At 36.5% G+C, this 17,036-nt stretch overlaps 1 protein-coding gene across 1 annotated transcript; it reads right to left on the bottom strand.

Moving 5' to 3' along the window:
- Nucleotides 1-2,517: 2,517 nt before the first annotated feature.
- LOC139097694 (myb-like protein Z) lies at nt 2,518-15,311 on the bottom strand. Its single transcript, XM_070649638.1, has 6 exons — nt 15,115-15,311; nt 9,232-9,294; nt 8,018-8,180; nt 5,200-7,287; nt 4,883-5,146; nt 2,518-3,480 (listed from the first exon to the last, which is right to left on the bottom strand). Exons 1-6 carry the CDS (start codon nt 15,171-15,173, stop codon nt 2,518-2,520), a joined length of 3,600 nt encoding a protein of 1,199 aa, XP_070505739.1. The 5' UTR covers nt 15,174-15,311.
- Nucleotides 15,312-17,036: the final 1,725 nt, after the last annotated feature.

Genomic DNA, 17,036 nt, shown 5'->3' with positions numbered 1-17,036 from the left:
TTTCTGAAGTAAATTACGCTGAGCAAAAATGCTAAATGAATAATTTATTGACAAAAATTTCATATTAATTTATTAAAATTTCTTGAATTTATCTTTGATGACTTCCACTCCAATAATTTCCCACATCCAAAAATCCATCCAGAAACTGAAAACATAAAATATTTCATTTGCACATCATCTATGTCACAAGGATGAAATCTCCACCTTCATATCACATGCTAATTTAATTTCATTCATTCAACTTTTCAACTTTTTAATTAATGAGCACAAAATGAGAAATAATTACAAAGTTTACTCATAAAAAATTGAAAAGGTAAGGCATGAATGTTGTTTTTTTTCATGCTTGCTACTCAAATGTCATCGTGACTAAGAAAAAGAAAATGGTGAAAAATTAGATATTGATGTGTGGCTAAGGCGCATTTTATTCAATAATTGTTGTTACAAAGGAATTAAGCATAAATTGTTTGCTTAATCTAGTGGTGTTCAACCTGTGTCAAAATAGGCAAATCGCAGTAAGTGAATTTTATGGACAAAATAACGTATATGATACAAAGTGACGAAAATAAGGCACAAACAAACATTGAAAAATAAGAAACTCGTAACAAAATTTAAGAATTTTCATGGATGCTAATACTGATGAATAACTGATGAGTGAAGTAAGAAAAATGTCTGTGAGAATACATAAAAGAAGTGACACTGTTGAGCTAATGTCAGTGAATCGAGATAACGAAGAATGAAGTTAGGGGTCGTTGATTTATTAAGGAATGCTCTTAAGGGGGTGTTGGACTCAGCCGTCACGTCAACTTCAGTTCCTTACTTCCTTACTAAAACCATGCTCCGACTCTCCTGCTCCGACTCTCCTGGGTTATTACAGAAGGCTTTCCATCTGACTCTATTGCTGGTCATATACGCTAACTTTACGTCTTGTCGTTAATATGACGCCATACTGTGCCCTGCACTTATTTGCTGGGAATTTGGAACTGGTAGAAGTTAACTAAAGTCAAATCCAGCTTTTGACGAACTGTAAGTAAGCAAAGCCCTAGCGAACATGTTGCCCGAGCGACACAAACGAAAATAGACTAGAAGCTTTAAAGGCTCCACTAAATCTCTTTTATTATACCAAATGGAAGCCGCCTCCATTTGTAGGCCAAATGGCGTACATATGGCTGCCAAGCGGAAGTGGCTCCTATATCATATCAATAAAAGAAGTTTAGTACAGCCTCCATGACGGAGCCTTCTTCATTTAAGTCGCTCGGGTTGTGTTCTTCAGGCCAATGATCCTTAATTCCTTAAACTAATTAAACATCAAATACTGCAAAACATCACTTTAGAACTCACATAAATTCATTTCAGTTCCTGGAACCAAACAAACAAGTAAAAAGTACTGAATCTTAATTAAACCACTTAAAACAGAGCATAAAATTCTCTCTTTAAATTTTTTTTTATTTAAAACTCTTTCATGATCAAAAAAACAAAATTTGATAAAAGCATTCACATATGTAAATTTAAAGCATCAAAAGGTTTAAAACAAAATTAAAAAGTTAAATAAATGAGCAAAAATGTTCGTGGAAATTAAAGTGGAATTTTTTTCATAATGAACTTTTTCAGGGAATCACTTTTGAAATTTCGACGTATAGGTTCCAATTTGACTAGTATGGCACTAGTTTAGAGTCAATTTAGCTAGAAATGGACTCTACCTCCTGTTTTGTGTAGATAGAGATCTAATTTATCATCATACTCACGAACATTTCAATAATTTACATTACGATGACATTGGTCATCCTTAAAACTGTCATGAATAGCTTAAGTCAGTTAAAAGATCCAAAATCCAGTACAAGACCGGCGTGACACTTGCATGCCCTAACAGACAATGAGTGTGTTTACCAAAATGAGCGTGTTTATTAAAATACATGACCATGAATATCTTAGACATGGAAATATGGTTAAAACCAAATGATTCATAAATTGGACTTTAAATGATCTCACATAATGGGCGTTTGGAACCAACAAAACCTGTTGACAAGCTTTATAATTTGCATTTAATTTAACGAAAAACCAGTTTCAAGCGTCATATGCGAAGAGAATTATATGGTTTTGTCGGAACTCAGTAGCAAGAGTGAAAACAGATTAGCAAAACAGGACCTGTGACAGGCGAAAATCGTAAAAATTATTGATAATTTGTACATTTGTAAGGAAAACCATACAAATTATCAAGAATTTAAACTGTTTGTGCCTGTAACAGGTGTCTTTTTTGCAACTCTGAATGAAAAGAACAGTTTTGTCCTGACAAAAATTCAGCAGATGGACCTAATTATGATGCATCTGATCACTTTAAGTACACATCCATCTTCATCACATTCAATTCAATTCTGTACAAAATCATACAAAATCATGTCAAGGAGATCATGCCAATTTATTACAGAATAGGATAGTTCCAAAAAAACATAAAGAGGTCATTGAACTACATTTCAAATTTAAGAACATCTTGAAACTGTCTACTGAATCCTACAACAAAACTTAATTTGCCGAAAAATCAAAATCACTTTCATCAACTTCCTCCTTAATTGCTGTATTGAGTAAATTAGAGCGAGTAGAATTTGGATCGTCTGACGACTCACTATCGAGTAATTGCTTTACCAATTTAATATCATCACGCTTTGTTGACGACACAACATTCTCTCGATTGTCGTTATCCATTGCATGATGTGCCTTTGATGATACATCACTTGATGTTGTTGATGATGCTGTACCTCCTTCATGATAACTCTCATCATCTTTATTATAAATCTCGTTTGTTATTTGTTCAATATTTTCATTACCTGACTGCTGTACAAGATGTTGCGTCTCATAATTTGCATTCTCAAGTGTCATTTGTGTTGTATCTGTTCGATATATATCTGTTGTATTCGCATAACTACCATCTGTATTTGGATATTCGTTTGTATCGTCATGTGAAGCATTTGATGTTTCAATAAAATTTCTCTCATCATGCCGACTATCTGTGCCATTATAATTGTTTTCATTCGACTGATCCTGATACATATTACCTTCAATATTGTTGCCATCATTCTGATATGGGACATATTCATTCAGTTGAGAACCTTCTACATCATTGACATTCCCTCTTTCATATTCTTGTGTATAATTTTGATCATCATACATTGTTTGTGGAACATCAGTTGTATTGCCATCAGATGAATAATTCTGATTTTGAGTATCAACATAATCATAATAAACTGATTCATTTGCATAATTAGATGGATTTTGATCATCAACTGATGTTTCAATATAATTATTCTGCTGATAATTGGATTCCAATTGATGTTGATTATAGAGATTAAAATTATTTGCATCACTTTCAGATTGTTGTAATGAAAGACTTTGCTGCTGTTGCTGCTGTTCGTATAAATTTTCAATTTGTTGTGGTTGTTGTTGTTGCTGTTCATCGTAGGAGTCCTCATATTGATGCCTCTGGGATTCCTGCTGGTGTGAATAAATATTATTAGTTTGATTGTTAGTTTTCAAGGGGTGGGAGACTGTTAGGAACAGAGTTTTTGGTGAATTTTGATTAGAATTGTATGGAAATTAGATGCTGAATTGGATTTGGGGAGGAATGAAGAGGAATGGGACATAAGTTATTTGTTAAGTCTATTTTCTCAGAATTAAGAATGTTGTAACCATTTTTGTTTGACTACTATGTATTAATTTGTTGAAGGAACTGGAAGGAACAATTAATTCATGGCAGCCAAGTGACTGCCATATGTCATCCAAATTACTGTCACATAGCAGCCAAATGACTGTTATATTGCCACCAAGGACTGCCATATGGCATTCGAATAGTTGTCATATGGCGTCCATGTAGCTGCCATATGGCGTCTAATTGACTGCCTTTGACATCCAAGTAGCTGACCTATGACGCCCAAATAGCTGCCAAAGAGCGTCCAAGTAGCAATTTTCATGATAATTCACATAAAAATTCCGACTTGTATTCCAAGTGTCCACTATCTGGCTGCTATGTAAAACTTATTCCTACCGGGAGAAAATTAGGTTTTGACCAAGTTTTGGCTGATTTTTGGCAAGTTAGTTACTAAGGGAAGGAGCACTATGAAAACCAAATGACCATTATTATTCAAAGCATCATCTCAACATTATGAAAGCAAATAAATGAGGCAAAATAGACATATATTTAGGAAACATGCTCAAGATATGTAGTTATCACATGACTGCCTTTATCATAATATGCTGCTGAATTAAAAACCCATAAACAATGAAATCTAAAGGAACATGACACTAAAAATGCACAATAAGTGCCGATTGGACAAAAATATGTTAGAATTAGTCAATGGCAAGTTGATGTCTAGTTCTAACTATGCTTTTCGCTATCGGGATCGGGATCGGGATTTCCCGGGAAAATTTGTCGGGACCGGGATTTCGAGAAAGCATAGTTATAACGAGTTTTTGTGTACACGGGAGTGTCTTTAAGTTCAGGTGTCTTTAACAAAGTACTTAATCTCCTTGGATTCAGCTTCGAGACTTAGTCACGCTTGCCTAAAGTCACATATTAGCCATTTTTAAGTCGTATGACTTTAGTTTACTTAAAATGTTCCTTATTACAGACTAAACCCTATCAGACAAAGGGCATGCTTTCATGGTGCCGTATTACCACTACGGTACTTAAAAGCATCTTCAGTGTTTACTAGACCTTAACAGGCAAAAAGCATGCTCTTAAAGGCTGATTAAGTTAAGAACACGCTCGAAAGCATGCTTAACTAGAATATTTAGGTAGACCAAGCTCTTGAAAGCATGCTCTTTGCCTGTTAGGGAGAGATATTGAAGAAGGTTCCTGCAAAACAATATAAAGTGTATTTAAAGAGTATCTTACCCCTGGATCATTTTGTTGATATTGCACTGATGGTTCATAAGAATATTGCTCAACAGAACTTGTTTGATAATCACCAGCACTATTATTGTTATTATTTCCACTTGCATCCTCAAAGGAAGATGTAGGAACAGGATAATCCTGATTCTCAAACATTGATTGTTGATTTTGTTCATACATTTGAGGATATTGAGGATTCTCCAAATATTCGATCGGTTGCTGTTGAAAATTTATGTCAATTTGCTGTGTTTCACCTGATTCATTCTGCTGGCTATAATAATTGTAATTGGATTGACTATCCATTTGGGAGTCGTATGAACTCTTTTAATTCCTTCCGTATCATCTGCGTATTCACTTTGATTACTTTCCCATTCATTTGGAGAAATCAAATTTTTGTCATTTTTATCAATATCTACAACTGCATCATCATCATTGACATGTTGTCGTATGTCCATGACACTGAATTCTCGTTCGTTCTCATTCTGATTAAATTCATTTTGATGCTCGAGGGATGAAATTTTACTTGAATCATCATTTTTATTCACCAATGGTTGTGGAACGTCAATTTTTGCCTCATCACTCAATGACGATGCTGACAATCTTCTCGATTCAAAGTTTTCCATTATTTTACCTTTCTCACCATAATAATCGCCTTCAATTTTCTCAATCTTACGGTAGATTTCACCAATTTTATCATTCAATGCCATCGATGGCGATGATTTCAAATTTTTATCATCATTAATATTATTTATTGTTGTTGCTGTTGAGACTGTATTGCCTTCAGACAATGAATTATTGCCCTTTATATCAGACTCACATGTTATGACGCTATCCGACAATGACGAGATTTTGATATCGTCAAAATTACGCAATTCATATTCAACACTCGATTGCTGTGGCTGTTGCTCATTTATGTCTGTTGGTTGTTTGTCATAATGATAAATTGACATTTCTGTATCCGTTAATGGTAAATTATCATAAGATACAGATGTGGACGATGTTACAGATTCATTTTGTCGATTATCGGCTGAGTGCTTTTCCATTTCATAACTTGTTTGATTTAATAGCTTTTCAGGTATATCCCTATCTTGTTTCTCATCTATATCCAATGACTCAAGTTCTGTTGCTTCAATTGTTATTCCTGTTGTTTCTGTCAAATCAATTTGTTTCTCAACAATAATTTTTGGTATAACAAAACTACTACTATGTTGTGCTGTATCTATTGATTCTGTTGGTTCTGCTTCAATCACCTTTTCCCACACCTGATGCATTATATCATTCGATGGTGCAACAAGAACCGGTGTTGTTTCATTAATGGACTTTGTATTGGAATCTGATGATCCTATTGTTGTTGCTATATTCTCACTAGACTGCTGAACATTTGTATCACTAAATTTTATATCAAACATGTTATTTGTTGCATGTGGTACATCAAGTTTTTTATATGCAAATGTCATTTTTGATGATGATTCACTACTATCGTCCGAATCAGCATCAGTCATGTGAATCGAATTTTCCGGATTATACATTTGTTGTGAATCATTATTTAATCGATTCTCAAATGACATTGGACTTTTTTGTTGTGGCATAAAATCTGTTGACGCTTTTAGTGCTGAAGACACAACACTACCGACACCAATTGGTTTTATTAATGGGTTATCGTGATATGCTTTTGACATTTTCATGTTTCTATCACTATTGTAATTATGATGATATTCTTGTGGCTGATTATAAATGGATTGAAATGATGATAATGATGATTTCTCATCGAGTGGTAATTGCGGTATTGGATGCTGTAAATCCTTATGACTGTAAATTGAATTAATTGTTGTTGGCTGATTCATGTCACCAATATTGATGGCATTGTCATGAGAAGGATGAAATGATTTTTTATTCATATTATTATCATCTGGAGCTTTATGTGTATATACCATTGGCATTTGCGTTGTTGTATAATCGTAACGAATCATTTGAGGATATAATAATGTTGAAGGATAAGATGAAGGTTCTATTTCTACAGCAGGTGATGATGATGATGCTAAAGCTCTTTCATGATAATTGCTTGATATAATTGAATTTTCTGCTATTGCTGTAGATGTCAATGGCACTTCACGAAACATTGATTGATTATTTTGATAGGTGTGTGTAGTAATTGGAGAAGTAGAAGATATTGATATATACGAGGGTGCATTTAATAGATAATTTGATGGCCTTAAGTCAGTAACAAATGCGGAAGCTTTACTCATATAATACGATGATTGATGAATCGGTGATTCGTCATACTTTGCTGTAAATGGTCTCTGTATATTACCAATTGTTTTGAGATTTTGCGGTAATGAATAAACTGATGATGTTTCGGTCGCCTTTCTTGTCGTCCATAAACTCAATAAATATCTCTCGTATTGCCTCTATAAAGGATGTAAGAGTTGTAAATATATATGAGTATGGAGAAAAAAAAAGTGAATATAAAAAAGTCAAGTGGTTGATTGTTTTCGGACGTGTATGTAGGAAGAAAGGATGATGATTCCCAGTGGGGGGATGTTCACTTGTTACGTAACGTACTAGGGGGTGAGAGGAGAGGTAGGGGCTGTTAACAGTCTTGGAGAGTTTTGCTAAGAGCCTTGGAGATAGTTTATATTTGTAGGGATGACGGGGTGTGGGGGGTGTTGAGGATGGTGTGGTTACAGTTTGCACAGTTAGTAGCTTCTGTAGCTGAGGAGAGGAGTTTGGGTAGGGGGTGGCGGGTTCGGTTTCGAGAACTCGGCTACGCTTCAAACTACGAATAATTACTTTTATCCTTATCAATATTGTTAAGGAAGTACCGACGGGAAAGGGTCAATATGTCGGTTATTCTCTTGCGTGACGTAACAACTGAACAGTCCCCTTCAGGAATGTTGTTTGGAGTTTTTTTGAAGCATTCTCATGACGAATTCAACTTGTTGAGAATCCATATAAATCTGATAAATTCTGATCCATAAAAATTCCACAAAAATATCAACAAGACTACTCGAAAACTCCCACAAAATTCCCAACAAGGAATTTATCCTTCCTCCATATACAGCACGATTATTTTTTTGCCTATGAATCGTTTCCTGGGCGAGTAGTTTCAAGGTGGTTGTTTGTAAATTCTTTATTTACCTTTAGTGCCCTCAATCTTTCAGTTTTAGATGCCAGCAGTTGAGCTTGATAATCAACTCGTTCCAATGTCCGTAAAATATTTTCATTTCTTTCTGCACGTCGTCGTTTCTCGTCCATAAATTGCTTCTGTTGACTTTGTAACGTTTTAATTATTGATTTTTCACTGCCGTGAGGAATAAGACAGATGAAAATTATAGGGGAGTGGATAAAGAAGATGAAAATGTAATAGTAAAACGTGTGTGTTGGAAATGGAAATTATATCAAGTGATATTAGATATGGTGGAGTGACTTGTGTGATTTGAAGCTGTTTTTCTACATTTTAATTAGTGGGGATTTTAATTTAGAATCTAGTTGCAGTCTTTATATTAATTAAAAGTGCACATTTGAATTAGAGTACTTCTCATAATTGACTGGGGTGACGTCCAAACACCATGGCATAACCACTAAAGTTTGGTCAACAGTAATGTCAAATTGTAACGACACGAGAGGGGTTAAGTGCCAAAATACTCTAGCTTCCTTTTTAGACTATATTCTATCTATCTTGGCCGAGTGACACAAATGAAGAAGTCCCCGGCAATACGGTGCTCTTAAGGAACTGCTGTGGAGGCTAAATGCAAGCGTCAGATATTTCAATGCACAGTTCTGTACTTACTGTAATTTTCATTCAAATACTTCATTTAACGTACTTACTTAATGACTTTAAATGAGTACATTAAGTACAGTACTGTACTTTTGGAGCGTCTGACCCTTGGCTAAATGGAAGTCACATAGATGCCACATGAAGACGACTTCCATTTAGAATTTATAAAAGAGCTTTAATTGCTGGAACATATTCAGCGGAACTGGGGATCGAGAATCAATAAGATTCTGTCTGTACTCCTGTTTAGCGGACCTTTCTCCACCTGTATCACTCGGGCTTTAAAACAACCAGATCAACAATCTCAAATCACATCAGATTTGTCCAACAAATCCAAGATCAATTTAAACTGCAAAACTTATAGCACTAAACTTAAATTTATGGTTCACCATCCCCACGTTAGAAACAGATATAAGAATATATGCCGGAATGAGGCGGTGAAAGATGGCAGTGTTAAAATAGGAGGCAGTAAACATTTGATAAAGCAGGCAACATGTTTGAATTTATCGACCATAAAACAATCGTAAGCATATAAATTGTATTTGCTGCTTTTTTTTTTTATATATTTGCTGCTTACCATTCTGACTTTTCCTGATACATCTTCTGCAATTTATTGTTCAGTTCCTCTCTCTTATTTTCACTATTTATATGTAAGGCAGCATGGATGAAAAAAAAATGAAGAAAAAAAAAAATAGAAATTATTGAAAACAATTCCACTTGGATGGTGTGAGCAAACTATTATGGATTTTTTTATTACACAGCACAAAAAACCTTTTTTTTTTCAAAAGCTGTTATGTTCTTCCTTCATTCTCATCCAGATTGTTTCTGGTGAAAAGTTAGAAGGATTTTAATAAATCAATGAGCGCAAGTTGGATATTTTTTTGGGATTGGATGATTTTAGTCACGCATGTGGATTATCAGGGGTTTTTTGGAATAAAATTATAGTCTTTAGCACCTCTGCCCCCTCCAACCCACCCCTTTTTGTGGTTCATGCAAAAAACTCTTAATTTCTTGTCATCGCCTTTAAACATTTGGGATTCAAATTGTGTCTATCTAATCTATTTTGGCTATTTTGGTTCGGTAATCAGGATTAAGGAAGTGAATTGAGACGATAAGTCTTTCAACCCGAGCGGCAAAATTCAACGAACATCATGCTCTTGCTAAAAACCCTAATCAGGAAGATACAAAGCTAGTTTTTTGGATTCCATAATAAGTAATCGATTAAAGGCAATTTTCCAATCTTCATACATATGTAGCTTAGTTAACTGATTTAGAAATCCTTGAAAACTAATGCATCTACGCCTTGAAAATACCTCCATTCCCATATCAATCCACAAAAACAAAAAGATTTTAAATATTTCATTTGATTCAACAAATTGCCAGGTGTTGTTGGCAACGATTCAATTTGATTTGAACAAAAACAGGTGATAATTTGGTGCAAAATTGGAATAATGCCAAAAATTCATGCACGATTTCATATGGAATGTGTAAAAATTATGGAAGAAAATTCGTCAAAATCAATTATTAAAGAATATTTTTTGTGTTCGATAGGAACTGGAATTTTTCCATAAATTGTGAGGGAATGTGGAATTATTCAAGGATGTGGATGGGATTTTGCAGTAGAATGCGCTATAGATTAACCAGAGGTTGAAGTCGACTAGGATCTTGTATTGAGTCGAGTTGACTCGAGTCGGCTTGGACGTCGTATAGAGTCGAGTTGACTCGAGTCGATTTGGATTTTGTATAGAGTCTAATTGGCTCGAGTTGACTTGGACTTCGTATAGAGTCGAGTTGACTTGAAGTCGACTCGTACTTCGTATAGAGTCGAGTTGACTCGAGTCGGCTTGGACGTCGTATAGAGTCGAGTTGACTCGAGTCGACTCGTACTTCGTATAGAGTCGAGTTGACTCGAGTCGGCTTGGACGTCGTATAGAGTCGAGTTGACTCGAGTCGATTTGGACGTCGTATAGAGTCGAGTTGACTCGAGTCGACTTGGACGTCGTATAGAGTCGAGTTGACTCGAGTCGACTCGTACTTCGTATAGAGTCGAGTTGACTCGAGTCGACTCGTACTTCGTATAGAGTCGAGTTGACTCGAGTCGGCTTGGACGTCGTATAGAGTCGAGTTGACTCGAGTCGACTCGTACTTCGTATAGAGTCGAGTTGACTCGAGTCGGCTTGGACGTCGTATAGAGTCGAGTTGACTCGAGTCGACTCGTACTTCGTATAGAGTCGACTCGTACTTCGTATAGAGTCGAGTTGACTCGAGTCGGCTTGGACGTCGTATAGAGTCGAGTTGACTCGAGTCGACTCGTACTTCGTATTGAGTCGAGTTGACTCGAGTCGGCTTGGACGTCGTATAGAGTCGAGTTGACTCGAGTCGATTTGGACGTCGTATAGAGTCGAGTTGACTCGAGTCGACTTGGACGTCGTATAGAGTCGAGTTGACTCGAGTCGACTTGGACGTCGTATAGAGTCGAGTTGACTCGAGTCGACTCGTACTTCGTATAGAGTCGACTCGTACTTCGTATAGAGTCGAGTTGACTCGAGTCGACTCGTACTTCGTATAGAGTCGAGTTGACTCGAGTCGACTCGTACTTCGTATAGAGTCGAGTTGACTCGAGTCGGCTTGGACGTCGTATAGAGTCGAGTTGACTCGAGTCGACTCGTACTTCGTATAGAGTCGAGTTGACTCGAGTCGACTCGTACTTCGTATAGAGTCGAGTTGACTCGAGTCGGCTTGGACGTTGTATTGAGTCGAGTTGACTCGAGTCGGCTTGGACGTCGTATAGAGTCGAGTTGACTCGAGTCGATTTGGACGTCGTATAGAGTCGAGTTGACTCGAGTCGACTTGGACGTCGTATAGAGTCGAGTTGACTCGAGTCGACTCGTACTTCGTATAGAGTCGAGTTGACTCGAGTCGGCTTGGACGTCGTATAGAGTCGAGTTGACTCGAGTCGGCTTGGACGTCGTATAGAGTCGAGTTGACTCGAGTCGACTCGTACTTCGTATAGAGTCGAGTTGGGATTATGTCGATTGCCCATTTTCACTTGCCCACTGATTGTTTGCCCACTGACATTTTCCCACTAGTCTTTTTCCCACTGGTACGTTTGCCCACTGGTACTTTTGCCCATTGATTTTTTCCCCATTGATTTTTTGCCCACTGGTACGTTTGACCACTGGAAGTTTTGCCCACTGCTTCTTTGCCCACTGGTACTTTTTCCCACTGATTATTTTCCCACTAGCTTTTTGCCCATTCGTACGTTTGCCCACTCGTATTTTTCCCCACTGGTACGTTTGCCCACTGATTATATTCCTTCATAAGCAATGCGTTTGAAGCCCTGCAATGACTGGCTTCCTGGCTAGACAAAAATTCTACGCAGGAAGCACTTTGAGACTTCGGGGTTTTTGCATTCAATAGCTCAAAATTCGTAGAGGTGGTAAACACTTTTGGTTTTATGGACTTCATTACCCTTAACTTTATTGTTTTTAATGGTAACATCATTGATAAGTAAGTAAGTAAATATCTCAACTGGATGTAATTATTATGAGTATAATGATTCTGGATCTTTTTTAAGGACATAGTGTGTCTGGAAGTTAACTAGATCTTATTATGTTGCACATTATGTGACTGGTTATTCTCTAGATCTTATTTTATGATCATGTTGTTGAATTATTATTTTCAATCGAATAAGATCCAGTGAGCATCCAGAATCATTATACTTATTTACTTACTTCCTTGGCAAAGGCGCACGAGGGCCCATTGCCGCATTTAGAGTTCGTCGGAAGCTGTATTCTGTCTTTAGTTAATTTCTGCCCGCTTCTGATTCCCAGCACTTTTGCATCGTTGCTCACACAGTAATCTCACGAGCTTATTAGTCTACCTCGAGAATCAATATACTCATAATAATTACATCCAGTTGAGATATTTACTTACTTACTTATCAATGATGTTACCATTAAAAACAATAAAGTTAAGGGTAATGAAGTCCATAAAACCAAAAGTGTTTACCACCTCTACGAATTTTGAGCTATTGAATGCAAAAACCCCGAAGTCTCAAAGTGCTTCCTGCGTAGAATTTTTGTCTAGCCAGGAAGCCAGTCATTGCAGGGCTTCAAACGCATTGCTTATGAAGGAATATAATCAGTGGGCAAACGTACCAGTGGGGAAAAATACGAGTGGGCAAACGTACGAATGGGCAAAAAGCTAGTGGGAAAATAATCAGTGGGAAAAAGTACCAGTGGGCAAAGAAGCAGTGGGCAAAACTTCCAGTGGTCAAACGTACCAGTGGGCAAAAAATCAATGGGGAAAAAATCAATGGGCAAAAGTACCAGTGGGCAAACGTACCAGTGGGAAAAAGACTAGTGGGAAAATGTCAGTGGGCAAACAATCAGTGGGCAAGTGAAAATGGGCAACCGAACCAAACCCGTCGAGTTGACTCGAGTCGACTCGTACTTCGTATAGAGTCGAGTTGACTCGAGTCGACTCGTACTTCGTATAGAGTCGACTCGTACTTCGTATAGAGTCGAGTTGACTCGAGTCGACTCGTACTTCGTATAGAGTCGAGTTTACTCGAGTCGACTCGTACTTCGTATAGAGTCGAGTTGACTCGAGTCGGCTTGGACGTCGTATAGAGTCGAGTTGACTCGAGTCGATTTGGACGTCGTATAGAGTCGAGTTGACTTCGAATCCCGAGAATAACAAAGGAAAGTGCTTAAAACTCATGAATTCTGTAGAACAACCCCTAATCTGACAAACTGAAATTGGCTGCCTTTTCATCACAAATCACGATAAAACAATAATAATGAGCAGAATGACTGATATAAAAGAGAAAGAAAGCATGTTGTTGTAGCTCTTTTAATACTTCTTTTCCTTCATTTATATGCTTTTGTGTATTTTTTTTTTGCTGATCATTACACATGTACAAACACAAACATTGCATTTGATTAAAAACCTAAAAAGCCAGCAGCTGTGTATTTTGGATAGAAATGCTATCAAACATATGAAATTCACATCTGTTTCTTAGGTCAATGAAGCACAGCGATTTACAAGGCAGTTTCACAACTTTTATTTTCATATCCATTGTAGCACAAATTCACAAATGTTTGGTATATATATATATATACTGTACATCCTACTGGTATGGCAAAAGATTGTTTAAAAATGTATTTTATGAAAATTTCCTTCCCTTTTTCATTTCTTAGTTATGTATATTTTCACATTCCATTCACAAAATGTGTATGTAGTTTTATGTTCCGGTACTCATTTCCCTTCCCTTACAATTTAGTAACTAGTTTGTGGAAATATTTATAATCTTAACATTTTGTCTATTTTGTTAGATCTGCAAATATTGTCTACTGAACTTTTACCAGATTTATCTTGAATCAAATGCTTTATCCCGAGCAGACTGGGAGCATGGTCATGAGTATGCTCAGAAAATTAAGCACGGCGAATTATATTGATCAAGTATTTTCATGAGCACGCTCATTCAGGAGAGGGGGCTCATTGTCTGCTAGGGGATCTAGTCAAATTATCAGGTTGGGTGATCATGACCAAGGAACTCTTTAAAAGATCGTCCAAAAAGCACACGACATTGAAATTGGTGGATTTCAGGCTTCAGGCCAGTGTGACTACTGGCCAGTGTTAAGTCGATCTGGAGCCGAATTTTTGGCCATTTCTGTACAGTGTGCTTTGCGATAGAAACAGCTATCCTGAATAGAACAAATCTGTTAATCTAACCGAAATCCGGTATCAGACTGGTGTGACTCTTGCATATATGATGCCGTATTTAAGCCGAATTCGGCAATAAGCTTGAGTATCACCAGCCTAAGACCCAGTTTTTAGATTGACTAATCGATTTGTTTAATTCGGGTATGTCCTTGGGTATGTCAAGCACATGTCAGCTATAAAGTCAGACTTAAAAGTGCTCTAAAGAAGGTTAAAGAAGGTTATGCAGCATATAAAGGAATTTTAGGCGTCATTAGGTTTTTATGTGAATTTAGGTGTCAAAGGACTCATTTTTGAACTCAATTCTTGAATACTAGCTCCATTTGTTTGGGAATAAATTATATACCACAATCCCCATCTTCAGACGTACAATCCCCATCCTCCACTGTATGAGTTCCAATGCAAATGTCAATCTCTCTTTAATTCATATTATCCCCTATCCGAATAGTACAAGTCAGAGTCTCGACTTGAATTGGATTTTTGATTGATTAACTGATTTGTGCTATTCAAAATTAAAGTAGAAATAGCCTTAAACAGCCTCTAAACTCTCTGACTTGAGACCTACCAAGAATGGGATATTCGGGGTCAAACCCCGGAGCTTAAAGCTTCTCCATTATTCTTAATAAGTTAAAATGCGTCACCAAATCCATTCAACACACAACCATCACTTGCATTTTCACTCATACGGTGCTCTATCCATTTATACGCACATTCATTCACATATGATTATTACCTTTCTCTTATTTGTTGCAAAGTGCTATCGCACATTGCTTTGTAGCTTTTATAATCCATTACTAATATTTCTTTCCCTTTTTGCCTTTATGATAATTTCAAGCTTTTTTTTCTACAAGACTTTTTTTCACATGTAAAGCATCAAAAGCTCACTGAACACTAAAAATTTATTTTTTTTTGCTCATTTTTTGTGCTCGCTGACTCAAAATTCCTTTCTTCTTCCTTGTATTTTATCGCTTTTTTAACGTCAACAAATCATGTAATATTTTCTATTTTGTTCGCTAATTTTTTTGTGTATGTTCTGTTATCGCCGTGCTGCTTATTCTTCTAAAAAAATGAAGAAAAGTAGAGGATATAAGTCAGACGATGAGCAAGAATAGCTTAGATTTAAGTTTTATTTTCATTCGTGCCTTTATTTATTTTTTTATTTTTTTGCAAACAACAGCAAATAGAAGGCAAAAATGAAAAGAAATGAGAATCCTCCTGTCACCAACGTCGCCAACAAACAAACAGTTTTATTAATGCTGTTATTATAGGAATAGAAGTATACATATTTGGGTAACAAAATATGTAGAGAAGAACAAGAATGAGAAATGGAACAATAGTAAAGCAAATTCTTTTTTTTGGAGTGGCGGCGCGAGCGATGATTGCTCTTTTCTATGTTTTGTCGTTTATGGTCAAGGGATGGTGATATGGATAGACTTTTATGTGGAGTCGTTTGTATCATATGGCACTCGTTCATAGTAACCCTAATCTTGCACTGGCAGAATCGTCTTAATATGAGTCAACATCTTAGATCCACTTTGCTAAGACACAACAATATTGATGCTTAAATATCAGGCCTAACCAATACTATTATAGAAATGTGTCTTGGCTTAGGTTGAGTTACCAGAACAAATAATTTTGAGTAGGGTTTCCCAATATCCGGAACTGGTAGAAAGTTTCGAAGGATAGAGCTGTCTTCAGACATTCCCTACGCGCGGCAATGGACCCTCGTGAGTCCCAGCCAAGAAAAATAAAAGGGTTTCCCAAAGTTTTGGTTGTCTCAGAAGTTTTAATCTCGGTCTCGGAATTAGGAACGTTTAATTTTAAGTCTATTTCTTACGCCTAGTCTTAATTCAAGATCAGCACAATAAATCCTTGGACATTAGTGTGTCGTGAAGTTTAGTTTAAGAAGCACTGCTCCATAATAAAGCTGTTATATCTTTAGCTAATTCGATGGTGGTCAACCTATGTTACGCGACACACCAATAAGCCATACATTTTTTTGAAAATGCCATGAACGGTACGGATGTCATGTGCTGTTCAGGCCAATCCGTATAGCCAATTTCGACACCAAGGTGTGCCGTGAAAATTAAAAGCTTACCCACCACTCAGCTAATCTAAATAGAATCCTTGAAACACAACATTAAATCCTTCATATGTTGTTCACATGTGCAAACATCTCAACAATCTATCACTAATTCCAAGAAACTTCCATTGCCATCACCTTGACTGCTCTTCCATCAAATAAAAACTAGTGGCATGTGTATCTAAATATAAACCTTTTGTTTTCTAAGCAGACATGAAAGAGATATGATGTTTATAAGCTCATACTCTTTAGTTCCATTTCAATTCAACGTCCAAGGTCAATCAATATATGAACGACGATGAACGGGAAAAACAAGAACGAAAATCAATAGCTGAATGTTTTTAACTTCCTTGAACTACACAAATCACACGCATATAATAATAATAAATACTACAGTTTTCTTGCGGAACCAAATTGGCTTACAATTTACGATTTTTGTCTGTGATGAATCGTTTCAATCACTTTTGACTTAATTTTTCACTTAGAACTGCCTGATGTTTATTTTTATTACTCATGTACTAACAAATTTATCGAGTAATAAAGTAGAACCGAGTCAGAAATATTGTAAAAGA

This window comes from Chironomus tepperi, unplaced genomic scaffold (assembly GCF_022539635.2).
Source record: "Chironomus tepperi strain 1889 unplaced genomic scaffold, CSIRO-AGI_Ctep_v1 contig_429, whole genome shotgun sequence".
In the NCBI taxonomy this organism is placed as follows: domain Eukaryota; kingdom Metazoa; phylum Arthropoda; class Insecta; order Diptera; family Chironomidae; genus Chironomus; species Chironomus tepperi.
This window is presented reverse-complemented; position numbering and strand designations above follow the sequence as displayed.

Coding starts and splice junctions, on each gene's coding strand:
- LOC139097694 (XM_070649638.1), bottom strand. CDS start 15,173: ATGGATTATAAAAGCTACAAAGCAATGTGCGATAGCACTTTGCAACAA. Junction 5,147..5,199: donor ATACGGAAGGAATTAAAAGA/GTTCATACGACT, acceptor TATTATAGCCAG/CAGAATGAATCAGGTGAAAC. Junction 3,481..4,882: donor ATCAACAAAATGATCCAGGG/GTAAGATACTCT, acceptor TCACACCAGCAG/GAATCCCAGAGGCATCAATA.